At 39.2% G+C, this 26529-nt stretch overlaps 2 protein-coding genes across 2 annotated transcripts in view; both read right to left on the minus strand.

Annotated features, from left to right (window-relative positions):
• Window positions 1–21286, minus strand: part of LOC147332638 (E3 ubiquitin-protein ligase rnf213-alpha-like) — a 32102-nt gene extending 10816 nt beyond the window's left edge. The window contains exons 1-35 of the mRNA XM_086289307.1: window positions 21100–21286; window positions 19435–19553; window positions 17678–17835; window positions 16082–16768; window positions 15794–15960; window positions 15535–15702; window positions 14068–14267; window positions 13653–13942; window positions 13301–13557; window positions 12960–13172; window positions 12654–12846; window positions 12429–12484; window positions 11957–12131; window positions 11712–11873; window positions 11508–11606; window positions 11300–11422; window positions 10921–11104; window positions 10511–10684; window positions 10237–10389; window positions 9543–10159; window positions 9139–9298; window positions 8301–8518; window positions 7997–8134; window positions 7706–7870; window positions 5955–7227; window positions 5685–5866; window positions 5426–5581; window positions 1724–5332; window positions 1526–1650; window positions 1089–1193; window positions 886–1010; window positions 679–801; window positions 515–576; window positions 244–397; window positions 14–155 (exon numbers count right to left, since the gene is read on the minus strand). Coding sequence (XP_086145433.1) covers window positions 14–155; window positions 244–397; window positions 515–576; window positions 679–801; window positions 886–1010; window positions 1089–1193; window positions 1526–1650; window positions 1724–5332; window positions 5426–5581; window positions 5685–5866; window positions 5955–7227; window positions 7706–7870; window positions 7997–8134; window positions 8301–8518; window positions 9139–9298; window positions 9543–10159; window positions 10237–10389; window positions 10511–10684; window positions 10921–11104; window positions 11300–11422; window positions 11508–11606; window positions 11712–11873; window positions 11957–12131; window positions 12429–12484; window positions 12654–12846; window positions 12960–13172; window positions 13301–13557; window positions 13653–13942; window positions 14068–14267; window positions 15535–15702; window positions 15794–15960; window positions 16082–16768; window positions 17678–17835; window positions 19435–19534 — 10913 coding nt within the window. The 5' untranslated portion in view covers window positions 19535–19553; window positions 21100–21286. The remainder of the gene's footprint in view (window positions 1–13; window positions 156–243; window positions 398–514; window positions 577–678; window positions 802–885; window positions 1011–1088; window positions 1194–1525; window positions 1651–1723; window positions 5333–5425; window positions 5582–5684; window positions 5867–5954; window positions 7228–7705; window positions 7871–7996; window positions 8135–8300; window positions 8519–9138; window positions 9299–9542; window positions 10160–10236; window positions 10390–10510; window positions 10685–10920; window positions 11105–11299; window positions 11423–11507; window positions 11607–11711; window positions 11874–11956; window positions 12132–12428; window positions 12485–12653; window positions 12847–12959; window positions 13173–13300; window positions 13558–13652; window positions 13943–14067; window positions 14268–15534; window positions 15703–15793; window positions 15961–16081; window positions 16769–17677; window positions 17836–19434; window positions 19554–21099) is intronic.
• A 2063-nt stretch (window positions 21287–23349) lies between these two features.
• On the minus strand, window positions 23350–25948 carry LOC147332639 (B-cell receptor CD22-like). The gene is made up of 8 exons (XM_086290627.1): window positions 25897–25948; window positions 25468–25812; window positions 25112–25369; window positions 24163–24408; window positions 23931–24021; window positions 23819–23861; window positions 23484–23587; window positions 23350–23410 (listed from the first exon to the last, which is right to left on the minus strand). The coding sequence occupies exons 1-8, from the start codon at window positions 25946–25948 to the stop codon at window positions 23350–23352; spliced, it is 1200 nt and encodes a 399-aa protein (XP_086146753.1).
• Between the last annotated feature and the right edge of the window lie 581 nt (window positions 25949–26529).

Consider the following 26529-nt stretch of genomic DNA (forward strand, 5'->3'; position numbering starts at 1 on the left):
CCGAACCACTCACCTAAAGGTGCCTCCTTCTTGCAAGGCATCGATGTTTGAGGCCTCCTTGAAGACCCAGTTGCTCTTGATGGATGAGAAAGTGTTGCCGTCGTGAGTCACCAACAATGAGTGAAGATGCCGCTTCACCACTTGTAGGAATTCACCTGACAAATTCAGATAGAATAATTAGCATTAACAAAAGCAAATAACAAAAAAAGCAACAACAAGTACTGAAAAAAGTTTTGTTAGTACCTGTTATTTCGTCATTGTCACTCAGAAGTGCCAGAAGGATCTCTACTCTCCGAGTACTGCGGAGGCCACTTTCCACCTGGTCCCTCAGCATGGCTACTGCACTCTGCACACAGCTCCTCAGCAATGCTGTAGTGTCCACAACACTTTCCCAGGTCTGCAGAAGAAGAACACACTAGTTAAAATCTAGTGTTAAGATTAATCCCCAATAAAAAAAACATGTCATTCATGTAAGAAAACAATGTGATGACCATGCCAGGATTTATAGACTTACATTTTCCTCCTGCACAGTTTCCTCCTGTTCACTCTCAGAGTACATGTCATCAGTCTCCATGGCTTTAACAAAAATGTTGTAATTTAATACACAATGCTGTAAAGTGAACAATATATATGGAGACAACAACATAATTTTATATAAATGATTTATCATTAACTAACCTTCAGCCTGAGGTGCCTTTGTTTCAAACATTTGACTGATTGTCATGTTTTGCAAAGTTTTGATGTCGGAAACAATGTCTTTAGAGCGTCTGAGGTCATCAATATGAACTGATCTCCAGGGGCCTGTGAATATTAACATGTCTCAGCTTATTGTCCACTCTTTACACGACATAATAAAAAATATAGTCCATGTTGTATAAGCCTTACCGCCATGAAAGCCAATGTAAGAAGTCCCTCCTTCCATTCTTGGCAGTCTGGTGATGAAGTACACAAATACCTTTCTACTTGTGTTCTCCTGGGTTATCTTATTGATCTCATTAATCGATGAATACCTGGAAATGAACGGCAAAAGTTAATATGGCCAAACCACATGGTAGCTAAAAGCCCACAAAAAAAAGTGTTGGACCTACTTTGCAGATGCAATGAGGTTGGCGCTGAGACTGGCTTCATCAAAATCACTCTGGACGATGAGGACCCTGTTGCTGCTGCTTTTATTCTCAGCTGTGAGGAAGTTCCTACAAGACGAGAAGGACTTGGTTTGTACACTGTAACACATCTCAAGATCATAGTCAGTTATTCTCATGCAATATTTGCTTCTAAACATATTCTAAAAATGTAAATGTCAAAATGTGCCAATAGGTTAAAACAATCACAATAATCTTTAAATTCAGTAACAAAGGGATATGTCTCATTAGTTAGTAATATGTTTACATTACTAGATATTACAACTAGTCTATCACTGTTCTTACTAGGACATGTGTTTCACAGCTTCTATTGTACTTTATTGTGTGAATGTAAAAAAAAAAAAAAAAAAAAAAAGAGTAAAATTATGGATCGATAAACAAACCTTATCTTCTTCAAGAAGGAGTGCTCTGTGTCAAACTGCTGGAGTGAGAGAAGCTCAACACTGTGCAACATCCTCTCCAATGGTTCGAGGTCAAAAGCAGTCAAAAGTCTGGAGAATGTTGTCACCTGAAGTGTAAAATTACAATTAGACCGTATGTTTTTGTGTTTTTGTGTATATAAAATTGTCAAATTTAGTTACCTCTGTGAAGAAGGAGCAAGAATGGGCCTCCTGTCTTATGTGAGCAAGTATGTAGTCAGCCAAACAGCTGTTACTCTGCTCTTCAAAGTACATCCTGGCCAGATATTCACTTTCCACTTTTGGAAGGGCTGTACTGTCCAACCTTACCACAGAGTCTGGTGTAGCACATTTCAGCAGTATGAGTTTAGCCTCGTCGAGCATTCTCCTCTCAGAATCTGAGATTTCTAAACTGTCCTTCTGGTTCTCTATTACTTGGAGAACTACAGAAGCACATGTGTCTGAGTGGTACCCAATGAATACGTCTGGGGGTTTGTATTTGTATGTCTGAGCTGCCGCTGCATGTTGGCTGCTGAGAGTTACAAAAAGCTGGACCCACTTCTCCAGTTCCTCCACCATCCTCTTCTGCTCGGTTTTCAGAACAGTCTGGATGTCCAGGTAGTGCTTCTCCAGCCTGTTAATGAGAGGTATTGGGAACTGTTTGTAGACCACTTCTCTTTCCTCAATGACGATTAGCCGGAAGTCTTTGTGAACCCTGCATTTTACACGATGGGTTCCCAGTCCAAGGTCCACATATTTCTGCCCTCCCAAGCAAACATAGTATTGGTTGAGGGCATCGTAGAGACTTTCATAGAGGTTCTGCAAGTTTAAGAGCACAACCGTTTGTCCTGTTTCCATGCATATCTTTACTCTGTTGATGTTGCGACAGATCTGGGTATACTCTTGGTCTTTTGGAAAGCTGGAACCAAAGATAATTTCTGGTTGACCACTTTCTGAAAAGAAGGACTGCTGCAGGATCTGCAGGGCTGCATAGTTTTTAGTTAGCACCAGGAGGTATCGACATTCTTCTTCCTGTCCAACTGCTTCAATGTTTTCTCTCACAAACTCAATGGTACTGATGTTCTCTAGGTTTGGTGCAATCCCCAGTCTCATAGTGAAGACAGTAACTGGATCTACATTATCCTTGCCACTGAAATTTCTCAGCACTGCTTTGACGGTTTCCTCTGGTGTGGGCTTTTGCTTAGAAGCCTTGGCGACCGCAAAGATCATCTTTATCAAGCTGTAGTAGTCACGTAAGCCAAAAAATCCTTTGCCTTGTTTGCGGCAGATGTTCAAGTAGGCTCTTGCAAAAGGTTGGAAGAAATCCCTGACCTTCTCCAGAACCACTACATCAGAGGAGCAGATTCCTTTAGCACTTTCAATAAGTTCCCTCTCGTCAGGGTCCCCACGGGATACAAAAATGCCTCGGTTCATCTTTGCAGGGTCCAGCGCCCAGTTGGAGATTCCAATAAATCCAACCTTTTTGTGTGGTAGTGGCTCATCATCAATGCATCCCTCCTCCAGCAATGGATGAAGAGTTTTCAGCGGCATCTTTGGAGAGTCCTCTGCAAGCCCGATCTCATCGAGAACCACAACTGAGATATACTCATCCAGGTTTTTACCTTCCTGAAAACGTCCGCATTGCTTAAATGTATTAATGATGCCTTCTGGTGTTGAGTGAGGGCTACACTGGAAGGACACCAAGTGGATCTGTTTGAGCTTTTTGTACAGGTCAGAATGAGCAGCTTGACCCTGCATTGCATCTGCCACCAAAGTTTTAGACAGAGATTTTGAACTTCCAGGTTTGCCCACGAGGAAGAGAGGGATTCTCAGTTCAATGCAGAGAACCATCATGAAGACGTTCTCTTTCAGGGCACTATTTCTTGCAATTGTATCCCCCATTGGCACACCACTCAAAAGTAAATCCTGCATGAGTGAGATTTCCTGCATCACCTTTGATGGACTGTATAATGCTGGAAGACTTTTGCTGATTTTCTGCCTGTATTTATCCTTATTTTCTAAACAGGCATGGTAACACACTCCAATGGCCATGACTAGAGACCAGAGAACAGGGTCTCGGCTCTCGGGCCATTTTGGACGCATTTCATCCTTCTCAACATTTCTATCATTCTCAAACTTTTTAAGTTCCGCAAAAAACATTTCATGGTTGTCATAGAACCAAACAAAAGCTTGCATGCAACGTTCAACATCTCTCAGGCTGACGAAGCTGCATTCATCATTTCTCGCACGCATGTACTTCTGTGAAGATGAAAGTACATCAGTGATCCACTTGATATGACATTCATCAATGGCTTTTTTTTCAGCAACTCTTTGTACAATCTGCTGGATGTATATTTTCTCTGTGTGATCATTTAACTGCCCGAAGTCCCATACCAGGGGAATCATGCTTGGTGGCAGTGCTTGAACTCTATACACCAACTGGCGGAGAGGAATAGATCCAAGTTTTTCGTCCGTCTCTTCTGCTCGAACTCGGTACCCAAGGCCTGCAGATTCCAACCTTTGAATCATCTCATCTGTGTGTTTTCGGTAAGGATTGCATGCAGCAATAATCTGTAACCCAGTGTTGGCTGTCAAACTTTCCCCCTTTACAGTCTTATCACAGAGGACCTCCTTAATACTGCTGATGGCCTCTGTAGTGTTGGCCTCATCAAAAAACAGAACGGAGTCGAACCCATAGTCGAGTTTGTTGATCGAAGCAATGTCTTCTGCTTCTCTCACTTTGGTGTAGATCATCTCTGAAGTTGTCCCTCCATGCACCTTGACAAGTTTCATGTTCTCAGTGGCCACTCCACTCCTCCGGAGTTCACAAAGGAATTTGATGAGCCTTGTTTTACCACACCCTGTTTCTCCCATGATAATGACAGGGATGCCGCATCTGAACCGCATGTGGATTGCGAGCATCTTCAATATGTTGTCAGTTGTAAGCTCATAAGTTTCATCTGGATCAAGAGGCCACTGGATACCAAGAACACTACAGATTCGCTCTATTTTCTCTGCTCTTGGAAGGCGATCAAAGTCAATGTTGAAGGGGACTCTTTGCAGCTTTAGACCTTCATACAATGCCCTTGTCATGACATTTCTTTTAATCACCCTGTTAGAGGTTGGGTCAATGGCATCAACAAAGTTCTGCTCATTGAGCTGAAGATGGAAACCAATAAAGGTCATGGACACATGGTCATCATTAAAGAATATGTATGGATGTGGTTCTGTTTCCCATCTTTTCCTGATAAGAAAAGGAGCCAGGTCTTCATCTCTGACACTACCCAGATCGATTTCCAGCCTGCCAGGACTCTGGTCAGAAATGCTGAGTGATGGAGAGGCAAAATCCTTTGCCATCAGAATCATGAAATCTACCACAAAGGTTTTGAATCCAGTTAGTGTGTCCCCAGTGAAAGTGACATCACAAAAAACAGACGTCTCACAGTCTTTCAGCTGAAGGTTGAGAAACCATGCAAAATTTCTTAGTTCAGCCCAGGATGGATCCATTATGCCGCAAAACATGAGAAGCATCTGAAGACATTCAACATGTGTCCCCTCAACACCGTTATAAGCGAATACATCTAGATTAATGTGGTTATGAAACCGTGTGAGATACTGGTATGGTCTCTGAAAAGCCTCGCTCCTGAATTCTTCATCATCCATCAGTGGGTCATCATTGCTCACAATGGTGGGATCTTCTTGCTTCCTCATCTCTAGCATTAGTACCTCTTTGGGTGGCCGGCAGAAAATATTTGGGAACATATCAATGAATGAGCTTTTGATTTTTTGAGTCTATACGAGAAGAAAAGAAAAACACAACTCAAGGTAAAGAACAGTTTGAAATCAGATAACAAATCATGAATGTTTGTGTTCATAAAAACTAACCTGAAGTGAAACATTTCTGCCCGACTTCACAGTGGGCTCCAAAATTTCTACAAGGTACAGTTGCTTGTTATTGCACTTCCACATCTTTCCCTCTGAGTCCAGCAAGTATCGCAAAATCAACAGTTTGAAGAGGAACTCATGCAGGCCTTTCTGGACCTTTTCCAAAACAAACAGTCATTTCACATTTTATGTACGCTGCAAAGACATGTCATATTGAAAAGGTTACATTACGTTAAACAATCCATTGATTGCCGATTACCGATGATGTGACGTCAAAATGGAACACAGTCAGTTCTTTCCTTCTAGGGGCGTCCAACAGTGATTGAAGGATGACATTCTCATCAACATTTGGCTCAATCAGGCGAATGCATTTCATCACTGATGATTTTTTGGTTGATCTCTTCAGTTTTTCATACAGCCTCCTGATGTAAAGCGATTTTCCTGCAATTTCAAAAGATCATATGGCACGTTTGAATTTTGATAAATAACTTTTTAACCATTAGTAACAGTAAATAGCACCTATACATACCAACACCAGCCCTTGTGGCTGAAATGACACCAACGCAGAGTCTGTCCTTAAACGCAGCTGCGGCACTGCACTCATCTGCTGGGACGGCATAGTGCTTTTGCAGGTAACTCTGGATTCTTGCCAAAGGTTCCTGTGGAACCATGTGCAATCTGTACTGGCTGAAGGCTGATGGAAGGTAGGTATGTTCTCTTTCTGAGCTGCAAATGATAACAAGTCTATAATCCTTCCTACTCTGCATTTTCATTCGCTGAAAAAAGTTCTCAGCTTTAGAGCTCACATCATAAGGGAGGAGATCTCCATACAGTAAACAGTATATCTTCTGTCCCCTGTAGCCTGTGCTGAGACAGCGTCTGAGAAATAGCTCCACCTGTTCGTATGGTGTCGTGGAGTTGCATAAGAGGACTTCATCATACGTGGGAAGTGTCTCATTTTCACTGCTCATGTAAATGGAAATGCAAGATGACAACACCTCATCATGTGGGCAAACAATGAGGTTTGGGTTTCCAACAGCCAGACCTCTGGGAACATGTCTATTTATGAAATTCCCTATGTCATCGTCAGAAATGTCTTCTTCTTGACTCTCGTTGTGTTTGTTGGCCAGGATATCCAAAAGTCTTCCAAGATTTTTTATATCAAGAATGTGGGGGAGAAAATTTCTCATGTCTTTCATATAAGCATTCCATATGTGATCAAATTTTGGTAAACCCTCTGCCTGTTCTACGAGACTTGCCAGAGGACCCATTTGGCTGGTGAAGTCTGGGTCTTCCCCCTCACTGCTTTGCACCACAACAAAGGTCTGAAACTCAATGTCCTCATTTTGCTCTTCTGGTTTTTTGAGGATTTCATACTGAAGTTCATGCCAAACTTCCCTCAAATCTGAGTATGTGGAGTTTGGCTTGATGAAAGAGAGCATCATGAGAACCTGGTCTTCTACATTGGTAACATTTTGCAAAGTCAGCTTGTTGCATAGGTAGACAATCTGTTCAGCTGTGTAGTAGTTAAGATAGTAATGCTGGGATCTCTGTTTGTCTACAAAATCCATCCAGAAGTCAAGACATTTCTCCATTTTCTTGCAAAGTTCAGGAAGCTTCTCTTCTATGCTGCCCTCCACAATGACACTGATAACACTGTCCAAGTTGAAATCCATCATAATGCTGGGTGCCTGACTTTTGGAACAACAGTTGATTTGCACTTCCCAGTGCCTGAACAGTGGATTCCCAGCAGTGTAAAGAGCAATGAATGCCTCAGCTAGTCTTTGAACGCTGGCAAAAACCTGAAAAACAGAAACAAGCCCAGAGTCAGCTGTAAATAAGTAAGTTCAAAAAGCATACAAAGTTACACCAGTTTCATTGTGGAATCAGTTTCTCTGTCAAGCATGAGTCTATGATCATATAGCTGCACATTTATGTAGTAAATAGCTCTTCGCTTTCTTTTTATAAATTTTGAATGCAATGCACTAAAGGTTTGAAATGGTAGTATATCCCAAAATTGACCTATACATCACCACATTTTTATCAAATAAATCTGAAGAGAGTTATCTGGATTTTTTGGACATGTCTTCACATGTACTGTAAATTGTAGGACCTAATTTTAATAGGTCTATATCATCTAGATATTAGCTTTTGACATTATGGATTATTGAGCATTATTGATGATGTAGATAATTTTATCAATTTAAAATAATATTTACAAAATATATTATCTGAATTATTGGAATCTCAGATACTGAAAAGGAAAATATTGCAACGTACCTCTGCAAAATAATCAACTTCACATTGCCCTTGATCCCCTTTCCCAGACATGAGCATGAGTTTATTCTGCAGCTCCCTCAAGTCCTCAAGGGAATAGCAGCGCATCTGCTGACCGTCATCATGCTCCTCTGGAATCTGCAGCTTCAGGGCAGTGTCAAGACTCAACTAGATCAGGGGGGGGAAAAAAGAAATTCTCATGCATATATTTGGAGACTCTTTGTCTCACATCTTAGTCTAACATGTGTGCTGTACTGATCTAGGGATGCAATCAACTGTTGTTGCATTATTTACCTTTTTTACATTTTGTGGACTGATCAAGTAGATACCCTTGTTATTGATGGTTGATGCTAAAGAGAGGGATGACAGTTCCACTGAACCATGACTGTCCTTCACAGTCTTCAACCAGTCCAAATGACGTGCACTGTCCCGCTGTAAGAAAAGATACTCTTCATAATTGTGTTGTGTTTCAGTTTCCCTTTCATAAGGTTAGCCTTTACCCCAATAACCCCACTGTAAGACACTAACATTCATATCAAAGCCTCCATGGCCATCCTGATCATATTTTTGCTTTAAGTGTTTGGAGGGATCTTCTCACCAGTTTTTTGGGTAGGTTGCTGTCATTCTCCAAAGCCCTCCAGAGCTTCTTGAGCACTTCTCTGAAGGCTTTAAAACCAGAGTCTGGTTTTAGCTCATAAAGTAATGAAGAGTAGCCAAGAACTGCATCATGGAAGCACGCAACACGATCCACGTCCATATCATTCTCTCCCGCAGAAATAGAAGCCAGGTCAACAAACACTTTTAACTCATTGATATCTGCAAAATACATTTAAATAAGCAGAAATAGAGTGGTGGTTAGTGGTTGGTGACATTGATTTATATCAGCACTGTTCTGAATTTGAAGCTGCTGGTAGGCTGGGGCCTTTCTATGTTGAGTTTGCATGTTCTCCCAGCGATTGTGTGACTATTCTCTGGGTCTTTCAGCCTCCTGCCACAGGTCATGAACATGCATGGTAGGTTAGCTGGTGATCTTAAACTGGTATGGATGTAAATGTGAGCATATAGGGTTGTCTAACCTGCATACCTGCTTCCTGCAACACAATCCTGGTAACCCTGGTGTTGTGCAGCCAATTTTTTCCTTGGTGACTTTAGAGAACCAGTCTAATTTCGAAAGGTTTCTAACTGTACGTAGCATTATACCATATTACAAAGTGTAAGATGGAGTCATTGCCATATGAAAAAGAAGCATATGTCCAGTCCATCAATTTATTTCTTGCAGTAGACACTCCCATAGTTGCTGATGTCAGTAGTTACAAAGGAAATTTTAAAAATGTTCAGCTCAGTAGACCTCAGCCATGCTCCAATGGATATTGCAGCATGGCTGTAGTAGTGTGCAATGGATAGACATTAACAAGAAAATGCATAACTACACTTACCTTCAAGGGCATCCTTCACCCACGTCACAAAGTGTCCCCTTAGTTCCAGTTCCTGCAGACACAGCCTGCGGGGCTCAGTTATGTCCACTAGAACAGTCTTTGCCTGCATCAACTCATTGTCAATCCGGCTGAGTGGCTCTTTCTGAAAGTCTATATCGTTCTGAGCGGTGGGGAGACAGGAAAACTAGTTACATTCTAACCATGGAAATATGATCAGAGACACTCTTCACAGGGAGCCTTAAATTAAAACGTGCTAAACTGTTTAAAATGAAGTAAAACAAAGAACTGTGCTGTTATGTTCCATCTATTATGTATATCCATCATTAAATACAATAACTCAAAGCTTGTGTGGAACGCAAAATAGCTTTTTCGATTGATAATTTTTTATACACAAAGCTACTTACAACTTCTGTGAGCGTCTCCAGAACTCTGAAGTCACCTTGAAGACCAAGTGTCTCTTTGACTTTCATGATTACTTGAGCTGAAGTCACAGCGAGATGAAGTTCGTGGTACTGCTCGATCTGTTGAACCCTGCTGTTGATCCATTGTTTGTCCCTTGATTTATTCATTCTGCACATGATGTCTAAGTCTTTTGCAAGATCTTCATACTTGCCCTTGAAAGCTTTAAAAAACTGGTTAACCTCTTCAAGCCTTATAGTGCCATCCTTCAGGCGAGTGTAGATATCTTCATAATGGTTGTAGCAATCTAGGTAAATGTCATCATGTATCATTTGTAGTGTTGCGCTAATGTCCGCTACCTGATGCTCATCAGGATTGTCTTCCATTTCTTCAGTGGCCAGGAACTTGGCTTGTTTGTCCCAACACATTTTGAAGACAATACTGTCCCTGAATGTGTATAAATCTTCTGCCATGTTTCTAATTTCTTCGTCCAGATTGAAGAAGGTGACAATACCAGTTATTTCGGAGGGCATCTGGTCAAATTGATGAACCTCCATGAAATGGTTCAAAGGCATTGTCTTAATGTTGACTTGTTGGTTTCTTTCCAGTTCAGCAACATCAACTATTATGGAAATTAATATGGATGTTAATAATTAAGACTGATAGTTAAGACTGATGGCACAAACTCAGTCAACATACCTGTCATGTGTTCCTCAAGTTGATGGCTCTTAGTTAAGAGAACATCAACAAGCTCCTTTTCATGATATACAGCTTTTACTTCATCTTCTCTGCACTTCAACAGCCTCTTCATTTTGTCATGATCCTTGTATTGCCCATTCTCAGCAAGGCAGTCTGTTAGTATCAAGTCAAAAACACAAACAACTCAATTTTATAATTACTATTAGGTCAGAGTACACTATTAAAATCTAAATACAAATCAAGACATCTTTGCTGAAAAATGTACAATTCTTACCGATCTTCAGCAGTTCTAAGAAGGCATCTCGCCTTTCCAAAATGATCTTCAGCAGGCTGATCTTAATGTTTCCCTCAACTAGTTGATTTTTCATGGCTGTAAATGAGGATATCCCTACTGCAATTCTGTCCTTTGCATCGTGAGAGAGCTCCTCAATCAGCTTTTCATCTGCTCCTGCAGTGACAAAACATTCACCTGATAATTCTATCTTAAACCACAGCAGCGATTTTAACTTTTGGCACCAACTCGTAAACAGATGCCTGGTTACCTACTGTGGGGTGCTTTCTGTTTTTTAATATCATTCTGATTATAATTATTATTATTATTATTATTATTACAAAAGTGGCATTTATCAGTTTCTGTTTGGTCTGTGCAATGTTTAACGCTTCAGTGTTATTCTTAGACAATACCGTGGAGCTGAAAAATGTCTTTGGCAGCAGTCCAGGAGAGTAGGTGCCGAAGGACAACTTCTTCATCTTGGTGGTATCTTCCTTGACTATCCCTTGGCCAGGATTTTTGGATAATGGCAGAGATGAGTTTCCCAAATTTTGAGTTGAACTTAAACCTCCCAAACAGTTTGCCCTCATTCTTGGTCTGCATATAACACAGAATCAAAAATTGAATTCTGTCTTGATTCAGATTTGAATCAATTTTTATTGTGACATAAAGAAATTGTGTTTTTTGTCATCTCATATTTAACTCATGGGATTGATATTGTGTTTAAATATAGTCAATAGTGAAAATCACCAATACATCTAAGTTTTAAAAGAATATTAGAAGACTTCATACCTGGCACAAATATGTAACAGCCTCAAGAGCACACCTTTCAATACTAGCTGCAACATGTGGATGGGAATCACTTAGGTTCTCTATGTTGATGCAGTAGTATTCAACTTGATCCAGGGCAGATTCCTAAAAGCACATTTTCACCTAAATCTGTTGAATCTTAAAGAAACAAATGCCTAACTGCCCAATCTCCAAAATGTATCTCACCTACCTGTTTATATTTGCCCTCAAAATCCATGGTGAGTGTTTGCCTCCACTCTTTTGTGCATTCTTCATCTTTGAAGTGGATGCAGATTACATTATTCCACATCTGTAAAACACAACCATATTTTATGCATTCTCTACAATGATGAGGTTAGAGTATGTTTCTTTATATTTTGGGGGTTCTTTTTAGACATTAAACGAAACTGCTCACTTCAATCTCCTCTGTTGCCTTAACTTGGCGTAAGTATAACACGCCCCTGGTGAGCAAAGCCTGTTTAAAGGACCGACTGATCCATCCTCTCATTATGGTCATCGCCTGTGTGGTTGCCATGCCTTTCACATACTGTTGCTTTTCATCTCCTTCTTGGGTCTCCTGAATGTGAATCATTAGATTATGAAGGTTTACTGTCTGCCAAACTAAAACCATGATTTATAAGATGTGTGCACGTTGAATACCTGTTGCTTGTTACATTGAACAAAGTTTGTCACTGACGCAACCAGATTCATGCATGCCACAGGAATATCAGGATAGTTCTGGGTAACTAAAGCTGGTTTGACTCCTCTGCAGATCTTCTCTAACAGTTTCACTGCTGTTGCCAGGCACTCTCTCCTGTAAGACTCTGTAAAGTAACTATGATAAACAAAAACACGAAGATCAGAACACCAGTACTTCCATAGATTTCCCTCTACATGGACACACTTAGTTACAGAACACACAACACCTGATATAAACAGCATTCAGAGGAACATTCACATTGTCAATGTCATAACTTCAAAACCAGACACCCCTCTTAAGCCTACACTAAATTACAAGCTTTTCAATACAGAAAAACATGTAAATTCATTTAAGAGGCAGACATTTTTTACACTTCCAGCAAGTGTCTACAGACATCATGTCCATGCTTTTTAATTATAAACTGTAAATTACCTGTATTTTTCCTCAACGAGAAGCCCCAGGATATGTGAGATTGTGTCCGATACTCCCTAAAAACAGAAAACCATCCATGCTAATCATTTTATTAACCTGGGTGCTAAAAAATGCTCAATTGTCATGGACAGTTGTCACCTGGGCACATTCCACTGAAAGAAAAAGCTGTGAGGTCCAAAATCTACAGTGATTATCCTACATCCCTGTTTCTTTAACTCCACTTACCTGCATGGTGCTGAAGGTGATTTCCTGAGGAGCCTTATTGAAGAAGACATGAAGTACGTCCAGAAGCTCAGCCTTAAGTTCAGTACTACACTCTATCAGTTCATCAAGTGACATCAGGTACAAGCAGGATCGAATTAAGAGCGCGTCCACCTCCATTAAGTGGCTGTAATTTTTCATCAGTTTTACTAGCGCCCTGAAACATAAGCAAACAAAGATTACCCAGTAAGAGAACCATTAATTCCAGATAAATGTAAATCTTCTGGAAGATGTGCAACAGTATGTCGGCAAAGGAACAGGGAATCACACCTCTTTTCTTGACTGTTCATGTATGCCGAGGTGTTTAAATCAAGGCCTCCCAAACCTGCCCAAGCTGGGCCATACTTCAAGTTTCCAGATGTTGGTGCTTCAAAAGGCTTTGAAGTGCCTTTAAGGAGGTGGAGAAGTGGCAGTACCATAATCCATCGAGTCATCCCAAATCTTTTTATAGTGTTTATCAGAAGAACCAATGTTTCTGGCAAACTATGAGAAGATTATTTGAACACATGAACAGAAAATTAAAGTAAATGGGGGCAGTAAAGTTAATACTTTTAAATTAGCAGATTATGAAGGTATGATACCAAGATTATTAAAAAAGATTAGGTAAGTACCTGAGAATAGACACATCTTGAGAAAATTCTGCCCAGTACTGAAGGAAGTTATCCTTCTCTAGTTTGGGTAAACACAGTGCAGTACAAAGCTGATTGAGCTCAGAATTCTCGAGTCTGATTCGATACTGTCTCCATACATAAACCATGACCGCCGCAGCTCTTAAGGGATCCTGAATGTAACGGCTCTTACGATCTCCATCCTTCAGCAGTTGAGGAATTACATCTGCCAGCATAAATTCTTTAAGCAACCTCTTCACCTAAGAATGTATAACAGCCAAAAGAAGGGTAAGTTTCAGTGACCATACCATACATGTGTATTTTTAGACCTTGTACACAGAGATTTTGAACTTACATCATCTTCCCCATATTGTAGGGAGTACCACTTCTTTTCTTTTTCTTCATACACAAAAGGTTCCCCATAAACCTGCATGAACTGATTGAGCTGGATCATAAAACTTCGTAAATTGGTCTCAGTCCAGCTCCTCAGGAGGTCAAATATGGTTTCCAACATTATGTTTCCTGCAATTTCTCTGCCTTGAATCAGGTTCTTTCTTTGATCAGGCCATAATACTTCCTTAATACGTTTGAGCATGCTTTTCGAAGGCTCGGCGCAAATGATGTCATCATATTGATGCCAGTCCCCTTAAGAAAAAACAAAACAAAAAAAAAGATAAAAACACACATTTAACTGTAAGGCAAATACAACAAAATACAGTGAAGCCATTAGCCAATAAAAACAAAGCTGGCTACATGAAAGTTATATTTACCATCATCATTGATAAGGTTGGGTTTCACAAACAAACATCTGTTGGTAGTGTGTGTAGAATCCATTTTGTATATGTATTCATACTCATATGTCTCTTTTTTATTCCTGTAGACAACATATTTGTATGGTATTGACGCAGACACAGCTTTTTTGCTAGCTGGCAGGCTGCCTTCGACCAGAAACCCATGCTCTCCAAGATCCCTACATGAAAAAGAAATGTGTGGTACATTTTGTCAAGTCAGTCATAAAGGATATAATAAGCGTTTAGGATAATAGATGCTTCACATTTAGAATTTCAAAATAAAATAATGGTATAAATGGTAAATATACTCTTATGAGCCACAACAATAGAACCACTGATAGGTGACGTGAATATTATTTCTTCCCAAACATACATATTACTGGGTGACATGTATTAGACAGGAAGTCAACAATTCCTGAGGCTGATGTTTTGAAAACAGAGGAAAAAACAGACTAACAAGAAATGATTGGTTCACAGCAAAACATTCAGCGTAGAGTGCTGCTGGTATGCAGTGGCTACTGCCTAACAGAACGGCCAAGGAAATGAAAGTGGTGAACCAACAACAGGGTAATGAGTATCCAAGGCTCATTCTTGATATACATAGGCTGAAGCATGTGGTCCAGTTCCAGCAAAAAATTACTAGAAATAAAAATTGTTAAAAAAAAAAACCTTCATGTTTGCTATGACAGCAAAGCATGAAAACATAGAGCATCATGGTTCACTGTGATTCACTAGGGCATTGCTTCTGAAGGTTCCTGGTACCTTTACATGTTTACAGAGTTTGTAAAACAATCTTTTAAGAACTAGTTATGTATGTTTTTATTGTTTTTTCTTAAGTGGACCAGTCACAGTCCATGATGCCCACCCTTGCTTTGGCAAAAGCACTTACAGTGGGCACTTGAACAAGAAAAATGGACACGGCAGTAACAGTAGTCCACTGAAATCTGATTAATCAGATTTTGTTTTGCATCACATGGTTGGCACAGTGTGTGTTTATAAATTATATGAGAAGGAGAGGAGGGCATGCTATGGGACAAGGACAGGGGTCTTCTGGGAATCCTTGGCTTCTGGTGACCATTACCTTGGCATCTAACTAAACTTTTTTTAGAAAATGTACACTCCCAGTTACAGTTCAATGCTTCCAGACAAACTACACACACTTTTCAGCAACGATCTGGGGAATAAACAGTTAAAGGCATAATTCTTCAGATCAAAATTTAATCAAGCATCTGTGGGAAAAACAAGTCAAATCTATAGACGTCTCACTTCTTAATACTGCTGAGGACTGATCTGTACAGACTATCTTCCAAGGTTGTGTGGAGTCTGTGCCTTACCAGTTGGTTTTAATGTTGTGGCTTACTACTTGCATAGGCACCAATTCAGAGATTACTGATGTCAAATAACCTATTCATACTACAGCCTAGTGTTTCCAGCTTGTTAAAGTACCTGGTCACAAACAGTTCAGCTGCATTGTCTTCCCATTTTCCAATGCATGACCCAGCCCTGATGAATATTCGATCTTCTCCAGGATCAAATTTGAAATCTTTCGAGAGAACAGCATGGAAGTAAATTGTGAGTCTGTCATGTGCTGCAATATTCGTGTTCCTTGTCAATCTGAAAAGCAAAAGTAAATTTGTTGGATAAAAAAAATTTGCAAAGATGAGTTAAAGGCAAAGTATACAGTTTACTGAGAGGATTTTATCACCTTTTTGGGGGCGGAGCTGTTTGAGCTTTTGAGCTTTTGCTGTTATCACCACCGTCTTTAGATCCTTTGTTATCATTTGAAGGCTGAGCTGGAGTCGAGTCCTGCCCGCTCCCTGACTGCTGAAACTCCATGTTCTCCACTGGGTCCACACTGGAGCCGCTGTCAGCCTGTAGCATTAAATATGTTGGATAAATACATCTCAAGGTTATGGGACTCAGGTCTCCCTCATAAATGTTATTGTTGGTCAATAACAATTATTTTCACATATTCTGACTTAGCCAGTAATACCTTTTCAGTATGAGGTCCAAAAACCTTTTGTTGGCCAGTTGCAACAGGCTGCTTCTGATTCTGTTCCTGCTGATTTTTTCCCTTCTGCGTGTTTTCCTTTGACTGCTTTGCATTTGCAGCCACATTAGCATTCTGGTCCTGTTTAGGTTTTTTAGCATTGTCTGCTTCTTTCTGGTTCTTCAAGGTTTTTTCCTTTGGATCTTTAGCCGTAGTGGCCTTGGTCCCTTTACTTGAAGCTGACTGAGGGGTTGTACTCTTGTTGTCCTCTGAGGCAGGACGTTGAGCTGGAGTGTCGGCTGGTCCTGTCTTCTGTGGCTGATTGTCAGGAGATGTGTGTGCATTGCTCTCCATCTCGTTCATGCTATTTGTTGCCGCCTCAGATTGCTCCACTGTTTTTGCCTGTACTGGGGCATCAGACTTTTCACTCTGATTGGTTTGTGCATCTTCAGCAATGGCAACAACATCATTAGCTGGCAAGAAACTAGGCTGGCTTTCTAACGAGGAAAACCTATCTTGGAGTGAATCTGGTGTTGTGTCCATTTCATTGTCTGAGCTTTCACTGTCAGAAGAGTCTCTTTCTCCCTGTGTCTCCTTCCCCTGCTTATCTCCCGGAGAAATGTGTGACAGATCTTGATCTGATGACAAGGTGCCATCTTTTTTCTTTTTGTTCTTCCTTTTCTTTTTTTTCTATGTAGACAAAACAAACAAAACAAAAAAAACCCAGATCTGTTTTGAAAATATCACAAATATGATTTCCTATATTAGATAACAAGAACATATTTTAGATTCATAAATACTCAAACCCACTTGACATTTTAAAGACTGAAAAATTTACTTTTTTTAAGGAAGCATATAAATGTAAAAGAAATATATATTAATTTGCATATATGCTTTGTACAATTTATTGCCTAAAATGTATTTAGGAATTTTTGTATTTAGTTTATAAATTCGGGGGGGATCAGACTGATGATGTAGAAGTCTCAAAAACCAAACTTCACCAAAACTTGACTCAAATATGACAGACTAAACATTAAAGGGTTAAACTATACTATTAACTAGTTCCAGGTCACAGAAGTCTGCCTTTACACTTGTGAAAATATTCTTGCAATGTAAAAAATTAAATTTAAACACTCACCTAGAGTGCTTAACAAATTTAATAAAAACAAAATAACAAATGTGTCAAAAACATGTTTAAAACTAAAAATAAGATTGTTATTGATTAGGTAAATAAAACTGAACTCGCATTTTTGTAACAAAATTCGAGCCAGCACACTGGACTTCTCTGAGAAGCCACAAATGAACCAATCGAAACATTCAACCAGTAAAACTAATGTTTCTGTTTAGGAATGCAAATAAATAAATGCAAATAAAACAGTAAATTTGAAAATGAACAAATCACAGAAATTATTATAGTTTAGTGATAAAAAATATATATAATTTTCATTATATACAGGTGGATTAATTATTATAGAAAAAATGAATTTGGAATAAACCTTACACTGGGTTGTGGCATAAACTCACTGTACACCTACTGTACAAAATATGTTGTTCCCACAGACTAAACCAACAGGCCTGGCAAGATTATGACACGCTCACCTTTTTCTTTGGGTTGTTGTTGATGACCTCGTCATTTGGCCGTTTGGGGGATTTACTGGATTCTTTGTTGTCCACCGGTGGGGTGTTTTTCTGTGAATCTGGCTTCTCAATTGGACCTTCCCCATCTGCTACCAAAGACTTTGGCTGATCGCCTGCATCTATGTTAACAATGAGGGGTTAATAAAAATACATAAATAACTTAATTAAATAAAAATAACAAATTATAAATTATAAGTTAGAAAAAATAAAATAAAATGAGCTAATTTCTAAAGACATGTGAAAACCACTGTGATAAGTATATAGTCCTGCTTTTCATTCTGGCACATCACTTTGCCAGTCAAAGATTTAGAGAAGCATGAACTCTGACAGAGTCAACATGCATGTTCAATAAATAGTTAAAATGACATTTTGATTTCTGTCCATAAATTAATAGGGACATATATTAAACCACAAAAGGTGGCATTTGTATGTTTTCACTTTGACCCACGTAGGCAAATTTTCTTTTAACTATAAAGAAAACACCTGAGCTTGTTCAGTAAGTCACAAGGCACAAATTTGCATTTTCTGACCCTTAAAAAGTAGGCCAACACGCTGTCACGATAGGTAAGCACAGAATAAAATAAACACGTAGTTTGAAAACAGTTGAAATATGTACAATCTTAATGGAAAGTCTGGTTAAACAAAAAAAAAATCTTTGAACTGTTTTCTAAAAGAGTCCACAGAGTCAGCTAAATGCAGTCGTAGTGGGACACGAAAGACACCTGAAAGCCTCTGCTCCCCTTTAGTCTTCAATCTTGTATGAAGAGCAACTAGCAAATTCTGAGCCTGTGATCGAAGACTGCAAGCAGCAGTATGTTTGGTAAGAAGCTGGGATTAATAGTCTGGAGCCTTTCTGTTAAGTGCTCTGTAGGTCAGTACAAGAACTTTAAAATGAATCAAAGTCTACTGAGAGCCAGTGTAAAGAGCAAGAATAATATGAGCTCACTTGTTAGAATCCATTACTAGTCTGGCAGCTGCATTTTTGTTTACCTCAGAGACAAAACAGGTTTATCCCTGCCAGGAAACAGGGCATTACAGTAACACGTAATGACACAAGAGCACGGATCATTTTCTCCAGTTCAGCCAAGAAGGCCTTATGTCACAATTTAGAAGTGTGGGGTTTTTTTGAGTTAAAAAAATTAAGAAACAGGAATGAGAAATGAAAGAATACATGCAAGGAATCTAAACTTTCCAAATACTGGATGCTGGATTGATTTTTAGGATATAATAATGGCCTTTAGTCTTAGTTTTCCTTGACTAAAGGCTTAGTATGAACTGATAACACAGATGTATCTACAATCTCTTTTTTTTCCCCCACATTATGCAAGCCGTACCTAATTTTGCTTTGACATGTGCAACATGACTAATGTAAATCCTCATGTCAGGAAAAAATGTGCAATATAAGTTATGCGCAGATGAACAGCCCTTATCATCACATAATTTTACATGATTAAATTCCTTGTATACAGGTTTTTAATCTATATTTATAGAAAAGTGTAATTTCATTATGTCTGCAGAGCTGCATGTTCAAACTATAATTTTATTTGTTGACAGGCCGTGAAAAAAGCATCCACACTGTTAATCAAATACAGAGCCGTTTAAATAATACAGTACATTATGCCAAATTAACAGGAACAACAAAGTTGTCACTTGGACTTCTTCAAATATTATAAACAACTATATAAAATGAAACCACATTTCTGACCTCATCTACTTACCTTGTGCATTTGTAGGTTTAACAGACAGCCTTAGGCCACAGTCACTGCAGAATTTGGCTGTTTTCTCTATAATGTTATAGCCACAGCGTGAGCACTTCATCTTCAGACTTCAGTGATCACTGCAAAGAAAGAAACTATTTTCACTTCAAGACCATCTCAAAATTTTCTTTCACTTTCTATTTTGGCAGCCGATGTCAAATGAAACTGTGTTCAGCTACACAACAACACACCAGTCGCATTGTCTTTATCTCCTCTGAACTTTGATCAGTCATACCCAAGAAGCTGGCCTGTGAGAGACTGAATTGGAAGTCATTTTACAAGAGAGTCAGTGAGTCAACTGAACGCCCACATTCATGGCCCGCGAACAAGCATCCAATAAAAAACTGACATTAACCAAAGAGGAAAAAAAACTGGGAACCCTCACAGCACACTTTAATAGCACGTCCTTAAAAGAAAAATTCAGTTAACACTGACCAAAAGTAGTTCTAATGAGGAAATAAGTAACTCTTTATATGCCATAAATAGTTCAAAAATGATATAGGACATTTCACAAAGAGTAGAAGCGGAGAAGGTGGTTTTCCTCCTTCCTTTTCCTCATACTTTCAATAAATACTTCACATTACTTATTAGCTGGCAATGTAAAGGCGATATTACGTGAATGACTGAATAACTCAAAATAACATAAATTCGTGAACCACCCAAGTTAATATTATGCCATTATTCTTTGATTTCGATTGATTTTTAATGTCATGAATAAAGAGTCAAAATTGGGTAATCCTTATATCTGCTGGGATCAAGCCATTCAATCCAGCGATGGATACTTCGCTTTCATTTCTGCATAATTCATCTGGCAATCGCTCTCCCTCTTTGTCAAACGCATGGTCTTCATTGGACTTCTGGTTACACTTTAATGCAACAATTGCTTTGGGCGTTTTCAATCCACTGAGAAAGGCTATTAAGGTTTAAGACATCTGACCCAAATACAAATAAATACACTGTGAAATATAACTGGTTCAACCCAGTTTGATTTTAGAGCCCAACCAATAATGCCTTTTTGTGAGACTGATGTCAATAATTAGTAAGTTTGCAGGAATATAATCAATTTAGTATAAGCAAGGAAAGGAAATGAACAATCAGCATCAAGGTCGAAAAAGAAAGAAACGCACACGTTTTACGTCACTTCTTGCGTGCCAGTGCGTTTGACAACAACAAAACAGAGAGAAAGCGAACTAAATGGCCACGAAGTCACTGACAAAATAAAACCTGCAGAATCACGACAAGCTTAGCAGCAGCAGGGAAGGCTCTTAGTCACACTACAGAGAGCACTATTGCTAAAATTAAGTAGCGACTCTGCTAACTAGCTTCCCCGAAGCAGCCAGCCTAATGAGCTGCGCAGCTAACATTAGCTTGGGCAGTTAGCTCTGATTCACTCTCAATAATAAACGGAGATACTATTAGAAAGAACGAACGTCAACCAAACTTCATTACCCCGTAACCCAGCTGGAGCCAGACAGACCTGGCCCAAGGCAGCGCAGTCTGATAGCTAATTCTGTTATTAGGATGAGTTTATTCCTACTGTGTCACAACGGAAATTCTGACATTGTGACAGTCACCCAATGCTCATAACAATAAATAAATAACAGCCGACCTGAGCCGCCTTCCTACCTTCTCTTCTGTGCTGCAAAAAGGAGAAAGCCTGCAAATCATCTCTGCTGGTCCCACTACGCAGCCGTCAAAGACACGTCCAAGACCTGCTGTCCCCTCGTTTCCGTATCTACTAAAGTTTCGTTTTGTCAGAAATGGGCGTGAGCTAAGTTTACTTCTATAATCACTAATAAAATCGGGGTTTCTTTTGCCTCTGACTAAGCTGGTTTTCATTCATAGGTAATGAAAGCACAAGTTGAACTAGAGACAAACGACCTCTTCTAGGGGTACTTGAGTGCATGGATGCATGTGCTGTAAAGTGATTTAAACTCACCTTATTTTTTTCTTAGCATAAATGAAGTTTATGAAAAAGTATCTTATGGCACAACCTGTGGATGCAACATATTAAACATCTTAATTAAAAATATATATTTTTTTTTTCACAGATTGTGATTAAAAAATAAAGTTCATTTGTTTGCTACAGTTTATATTTCAGCATCTGAAATGTACAAAAACCGATTATATTACACAATAATTGTACAGGAAAAACAGCTAAAATGGGGTTGGTCACATGCGGTCAGTTGCCATGTGATGGTGTTTGTTTGTCATTACATTGTACTTTCCTATTGCCTTTAGGCAAGGACAAACTGCTCAATAGACATGCTCTGTGTGACCAGCAGGAGGAAATAAGCATGCTGCAGTTACAAACTCCTGGAAATGTGCCCATAATGTGTAAAGGTTTGAGACTGTTAAGAAAAGGAGAGGGGGGGGAAAAGGCTGGCTTTAAATCTTTTAGGAAACTTCATAAAAAACATTCCAAACTGAATGGAATTCTGCAATCTGTCACATTTGACAGATTTATTCATTTGTTTAACAGCAAAACACTCATGAAAGTAGCACTGGAGCAGCAGATCCTTTCATGCATCAGAATAAGTGGCCCTCAACACAGCAGGTTTGTTCCGCTGACATTTGAAGTCTACATGCAGGCTCCTGCAGGCACTGGGTGATGACTGAAAACAAATATTTAAAGTCATAAAAAACAGCTGTTTAGTTTGCAACATTTATAAGCTGATAAGAAAGGAATATGCAGTGAAAAATGAAACCGATCCACACCATCATGTTACAGTAAATTCTCAGTAAAGGCCAACATGCTCAAACTGCATATGTTTATTGTTACACTGAGTGTCCTGTGTTGCCTGTGGAATGACCTTTAGTCCTGTTATGAGCTGTGCCTCTCCATAGCTCTCACAGGACACCCACTCACCTACTGAAGAGAGATTTATTTTGAATGTCTTTGAGTCATATTAGTCAAAAATCTGAACCCAAGCTCATGCTATGCTCTTACATTTTCAACAGAGGGCAGAATAACCCAATTATGTGTAGTAGTATTTCACACTGTACTGTGGCTGCTCATCAGGGTTAAAAAAAAAAAAAAAGTATCTCGAGTTGTTAGGTGTTAGTTGTTAGCTCTAAGTTTTTCCACAACTCCCCTATAGTGGGTCTTAAATGATGTAAAATGAGTGCTGAACACTCCTTTGTGGACCAATGTGCAAGCAAAATGTTAGGTTAAAGTCACTCAGATCAAACCAGCTCACTGGATCTTTGCCATCACCACCTTTAGATGTTGTAGGTGTTCCTCCCACGAGTCACTGTAAATCACCACATCAGGTAGGCTTAACGATTATATCCATTAACCTTTAAAAAGTTAAGGGTGCCCCATGGAGACCAAAGGGTAAAACACTGCAATGAAATAAACCTATTCCTGGAATCGGAAAGGCTGTGTATTCTAAATGCACTTGCCAGTAATATTTACACAAATCTAAGGTTGTGATGTATCTGGCCTTTCCTAGTCTTTCCAGCAGCTCATCAATGAAAGGCAAGGGATAAGGATCGAAACAGGAAATGCTGTTTAGCTTTCTCGAGTCTGGACAAAATTGAAGTTGAGTTCAAGTATCTGACTTAAACACCCAAAATTGGTGTTTCAGCCAAATAGCTGCACTTTGGTACATCGCTTTCATTTTGGGCAGGTCCATTACCGCGATAAGTAGAAACCACTAAACAGACAGCAGTACAAAAGCTTGTGTTCAGGGTGGGGGTTTCCACTGACTCAGACACAGCATACCAGAAGGATGGCAGCAGAGTCATTTTTGCCATTGTTCACTTTGTTTGTTTGTTTGATTGATTGATTGGTTGATTGATGTTGTCCAATTTGTGCCCTACACTATTGTCTGGAGCTGAACTGTGATTTATGAAATTTGTTCTTGTTGAACTTTACCTGTACAGTAAAGTGGTACAATCATCATCATTAGTTGAGTCCATCTTTTGCTCCCTGCTGATGACATAGTGGATCAGTGAAAAATGCAGCACAAGTTGAATAATATGTTGAAGCTGCAGGGATAGCTCACACGCATGCTTTTGTTTTGCTTTTAAAAACGATCGTTGAGTGCATGGCTTCTTCCTCTTGTGACTGGCTCATGTCAACCACGGGATAGTTGCAGTAGTCCGTATTCTAGATACAATAATTAATAAGACATCAAAGAACACATATATAAGTTTCCTGCTTGGTGAATTGTACTCAGTCAGACAACACAAAATAACTTGCGAATAACTTGGGTAAACTATAAATGGGTTTCTTCAATAAACTAACTTATTAGGCAACCTCATAATGAGCTAACCTCTGCATTAAGAAAAAAAACAACACAACCAGTAAGCTTAATTGTAGCGCCATCTGCATGTTTACCTCATTTTCATTTTCTTGTGACTCTGTCCTTTTTGTGCACTGTCTGAAAGAAGAGATTTCCATCACTTTATTGTTGCATGTGTGAGCTGTAACAAATATAAATACACTTTACCTTCTGATGGCAACAACAGTGACCACAATGAGGAGTGCAGCAATAGAAGTACAGATAGCAATCTGATCTCTGGTGCCTGTCCACCAGTACACTGAGGAAACATGGATGTTGCACGTTAAAGTAAAAAAGACTGAACAAGTACGGTTTGTTTGGAAGGGTTTCCAAGGGCAGACTCTTCTTTGCAAAGCTGCGTCTGCACAAGCCACAGTGTTTGGAACATAAATCTATTTACCTTTGCCCCTTAACAGCACTGTAGAGGAGTTGTGACTCCCGTATTTGTTTGTAGCCATGCAGAAATAGTTGTGATCATCCTGAAAATCCTTCTTCAAATGTAGTTCACGTTGGTGTCCTGCTGCTGAAATGTGATCATTATATATTTTAAACCAGGTATAGTTCTCCACTGCTGGATTTGCATGGCTGTGGCAGATCAGGGTCTCTGTTGATGGTGTGACAGAAACTGATGTGTTCCTGGGGCCATCTAAAATAAAGTCATTAGTGAAATCATCTTACATAAATCAGATTCATTATTTTGGTATCTAAATTGTGAGGAAATATTTAATGTGTTGCAGTAAAGAACAATGTTTCCATGCTTAACTCTTACATACTGCTCATATGTCTTCAGAGTATTTGAATGCACAAACAGCCACTTGGCATTAGTAAATGAATCATTCATTCTTAATTTAAGTTTTAGAGAGTAAGGACTGTGTATCTGTTAGATTTTGCAACATTTAGTCAATGATTTAAAATGCTTTTAACTACAATTCATGCTTTAACCTTACATTTATAAAGCATTTTATTCTGTAAATTTCAAAGATTTTATCTGCTGCACATCTATGACCCTCTGAATTATCTTATTATGCACATCCTATTTGATCACTCCTATGCTGTTTTGCTATTTCACTGTTTAACGAGTCCATTACAATTCAAAAGCCAGCAGGCACCTATCTCTGGGAACCTGGGCAAATGTGATGTGAACAGTAACAGTTCTCATAACACTATCATGGCTGAACTGTAGAAAAACTTTCAACTTTGTAATAGTTTGGGTCATTTTTGCAAAAGTCATCCAATTTCAAGCTGAAAGAATCACATCTCTGGTATTGTTGCTCAGGTCAAATGTCAAAATGGGTCAAATTTGGCCTAAGCAGTATGTAAGGTTTAAAACATCGCTATACAATACTCACATTCAACATCAACATGTAGGACTCCTGAAGTTGTTCCTGTGCCTGTTTTTAGAGAACAAGTGTAGTTTCCAGAGTTTGTGAAGGAAACATTTCTTAATTGCAGCACTCGTCCATCCTGCAGGTGTTCTCCATTCTTAAACCAGATGAAGACAGATGAGAAGTTGCCAACATCACATCTGTCTGTGCAAGTAAGATTCACAGAGTCGCCTTCCTGGATTGATTCGTGTCTTTTGAGTTTCGTCATGGAAATGTTAAAATCTATGAGAGAAATGAATAACTTATGTTTCGACCTTGTCAGATTAAACAGCAAAGGGGAGTCGAAATTCTTTAAAAAGAAAACCAAAATTAAATCTTACCAACGATTTTTAGTGTTGACCCACTTTTTCCAGTCCATTGGCCATTTGTGGAGTTGGTTATAAATCTAAAGGCATATTTTCCTTCATCACTGTGCTCCACTTGGTGTATTTGCAGTGAACAGTTATTCCGTTTGTTACCAACATACTGAAATCGCGAAGAGCTATTATTTGAGCCACTGTGATAAATGAACGGACCTGCAAAAATATATTTGTGTCCCCACATGACTTCCTGTACTATGTGTTTGTCAGGATAGGAAAATGAACAAAGAATGACAACAGATGATCCTTTCACTACACACATATGAGGCTGTTGATAGTCTACCTTCCACTTACTGCAGAGAACACCTGGAACAGAAGCATTAATCTTAATTTTCTATTGCTTAAACATTTCGAAATTCCTTTAAAATAAGAAATAAATGTCGCACTTACCTCCAAAGAACAGTGTTAGTGTCAATTTTAGGGTGATGTGTTCAGTGCACATGTTGGAGCTTTTTTAAGTTACACAAGCATAAAGTTTAGAATCACTTAAAGTTATCACGAACGGACAGAGAAAAAGTGACTTTGTCCTTTATCTTCTTTGTCTGCTATGCGCTACTTTCTACATGGTAGGTGCCATCTGGTCATGCAAACCACAGATGCAGTCAACATCTAAGGTTTAGAAGAGAGCATATGAAACCATGTAGCAGCATCAGAGGCGCTGTGGTATGTTTGTTTTTTTTTTCTCTGCTCTTCTTTTCTAACCAAATGTTGCTGGAACATAACGATTCATTCTCTTGAATCTCATGCATGTCACCAGACGTTTTACTGCCCACCACTGATTAACAGCTAACACTCATATCACACAACAATGAACAGATTTCACAGCAAATTTATAATATGAACCCCTCTGTGGGAAAAATGGGAAACGACTCACGTGCACAGCCATTATTGCTAGGTTTGATGTTGATGCATGTAATGTGCCATTACAGTGTTTTATTCACATTATCTTATAATGCATGAAGGCAAGCAGTGGCATGGTGCACAGATCCGTGTTTTAAATCCGCACTGAGGCTTTTCTGTGTG

Source organism: Aulonocara sp. 'chitande type north' Nkhata Bay, linkage group LG4 (genome assembly GCF_057382095.1).
Source record: "Aulonocara sp. 'chitande type north' Nkhata Bay isolate Kocher_YH1m ecotype deep benthic linkage group LG4, A_spYH_male_GT1.1, whole genome shotgun sequence".
Classification (NCBI taxonomy): Eukaryota; Metazoa; Chordata; class Actinopteri; order Cichliformes; family Cichlidae; genus Aulonocara; species Aulonocara sp. 'chitande type north' Nkhata Bay.

What these genes read in the sequence shown, in the direction of transcription:
- LOC147332639 (XM_086290627.1), bottom strand. Translation starts at nt 25,948, where the DNA reads ATGTGCACTGAACACATCACCCTAAAATTGACACTAACACTGTTCTTT. An exon ending in ACTAACACTGTTCTTTGGAG is followed by an intron (nt 25,813 to 25,896) that starts GTAAGTGCGACA and finishes CTTCTGTTCCAG; the next exon opens with GTGTTCTCTGCAGTAAGTGG. An exon ending in CCTACATGTTGATGTTGAAT is followed by an intron (nt 24,409 to 25,111) that starts GTGAGTATTGTA and finishes ACTTTATTTTAG; the next exon opens with ATGGCCCCAGGAACACATCA.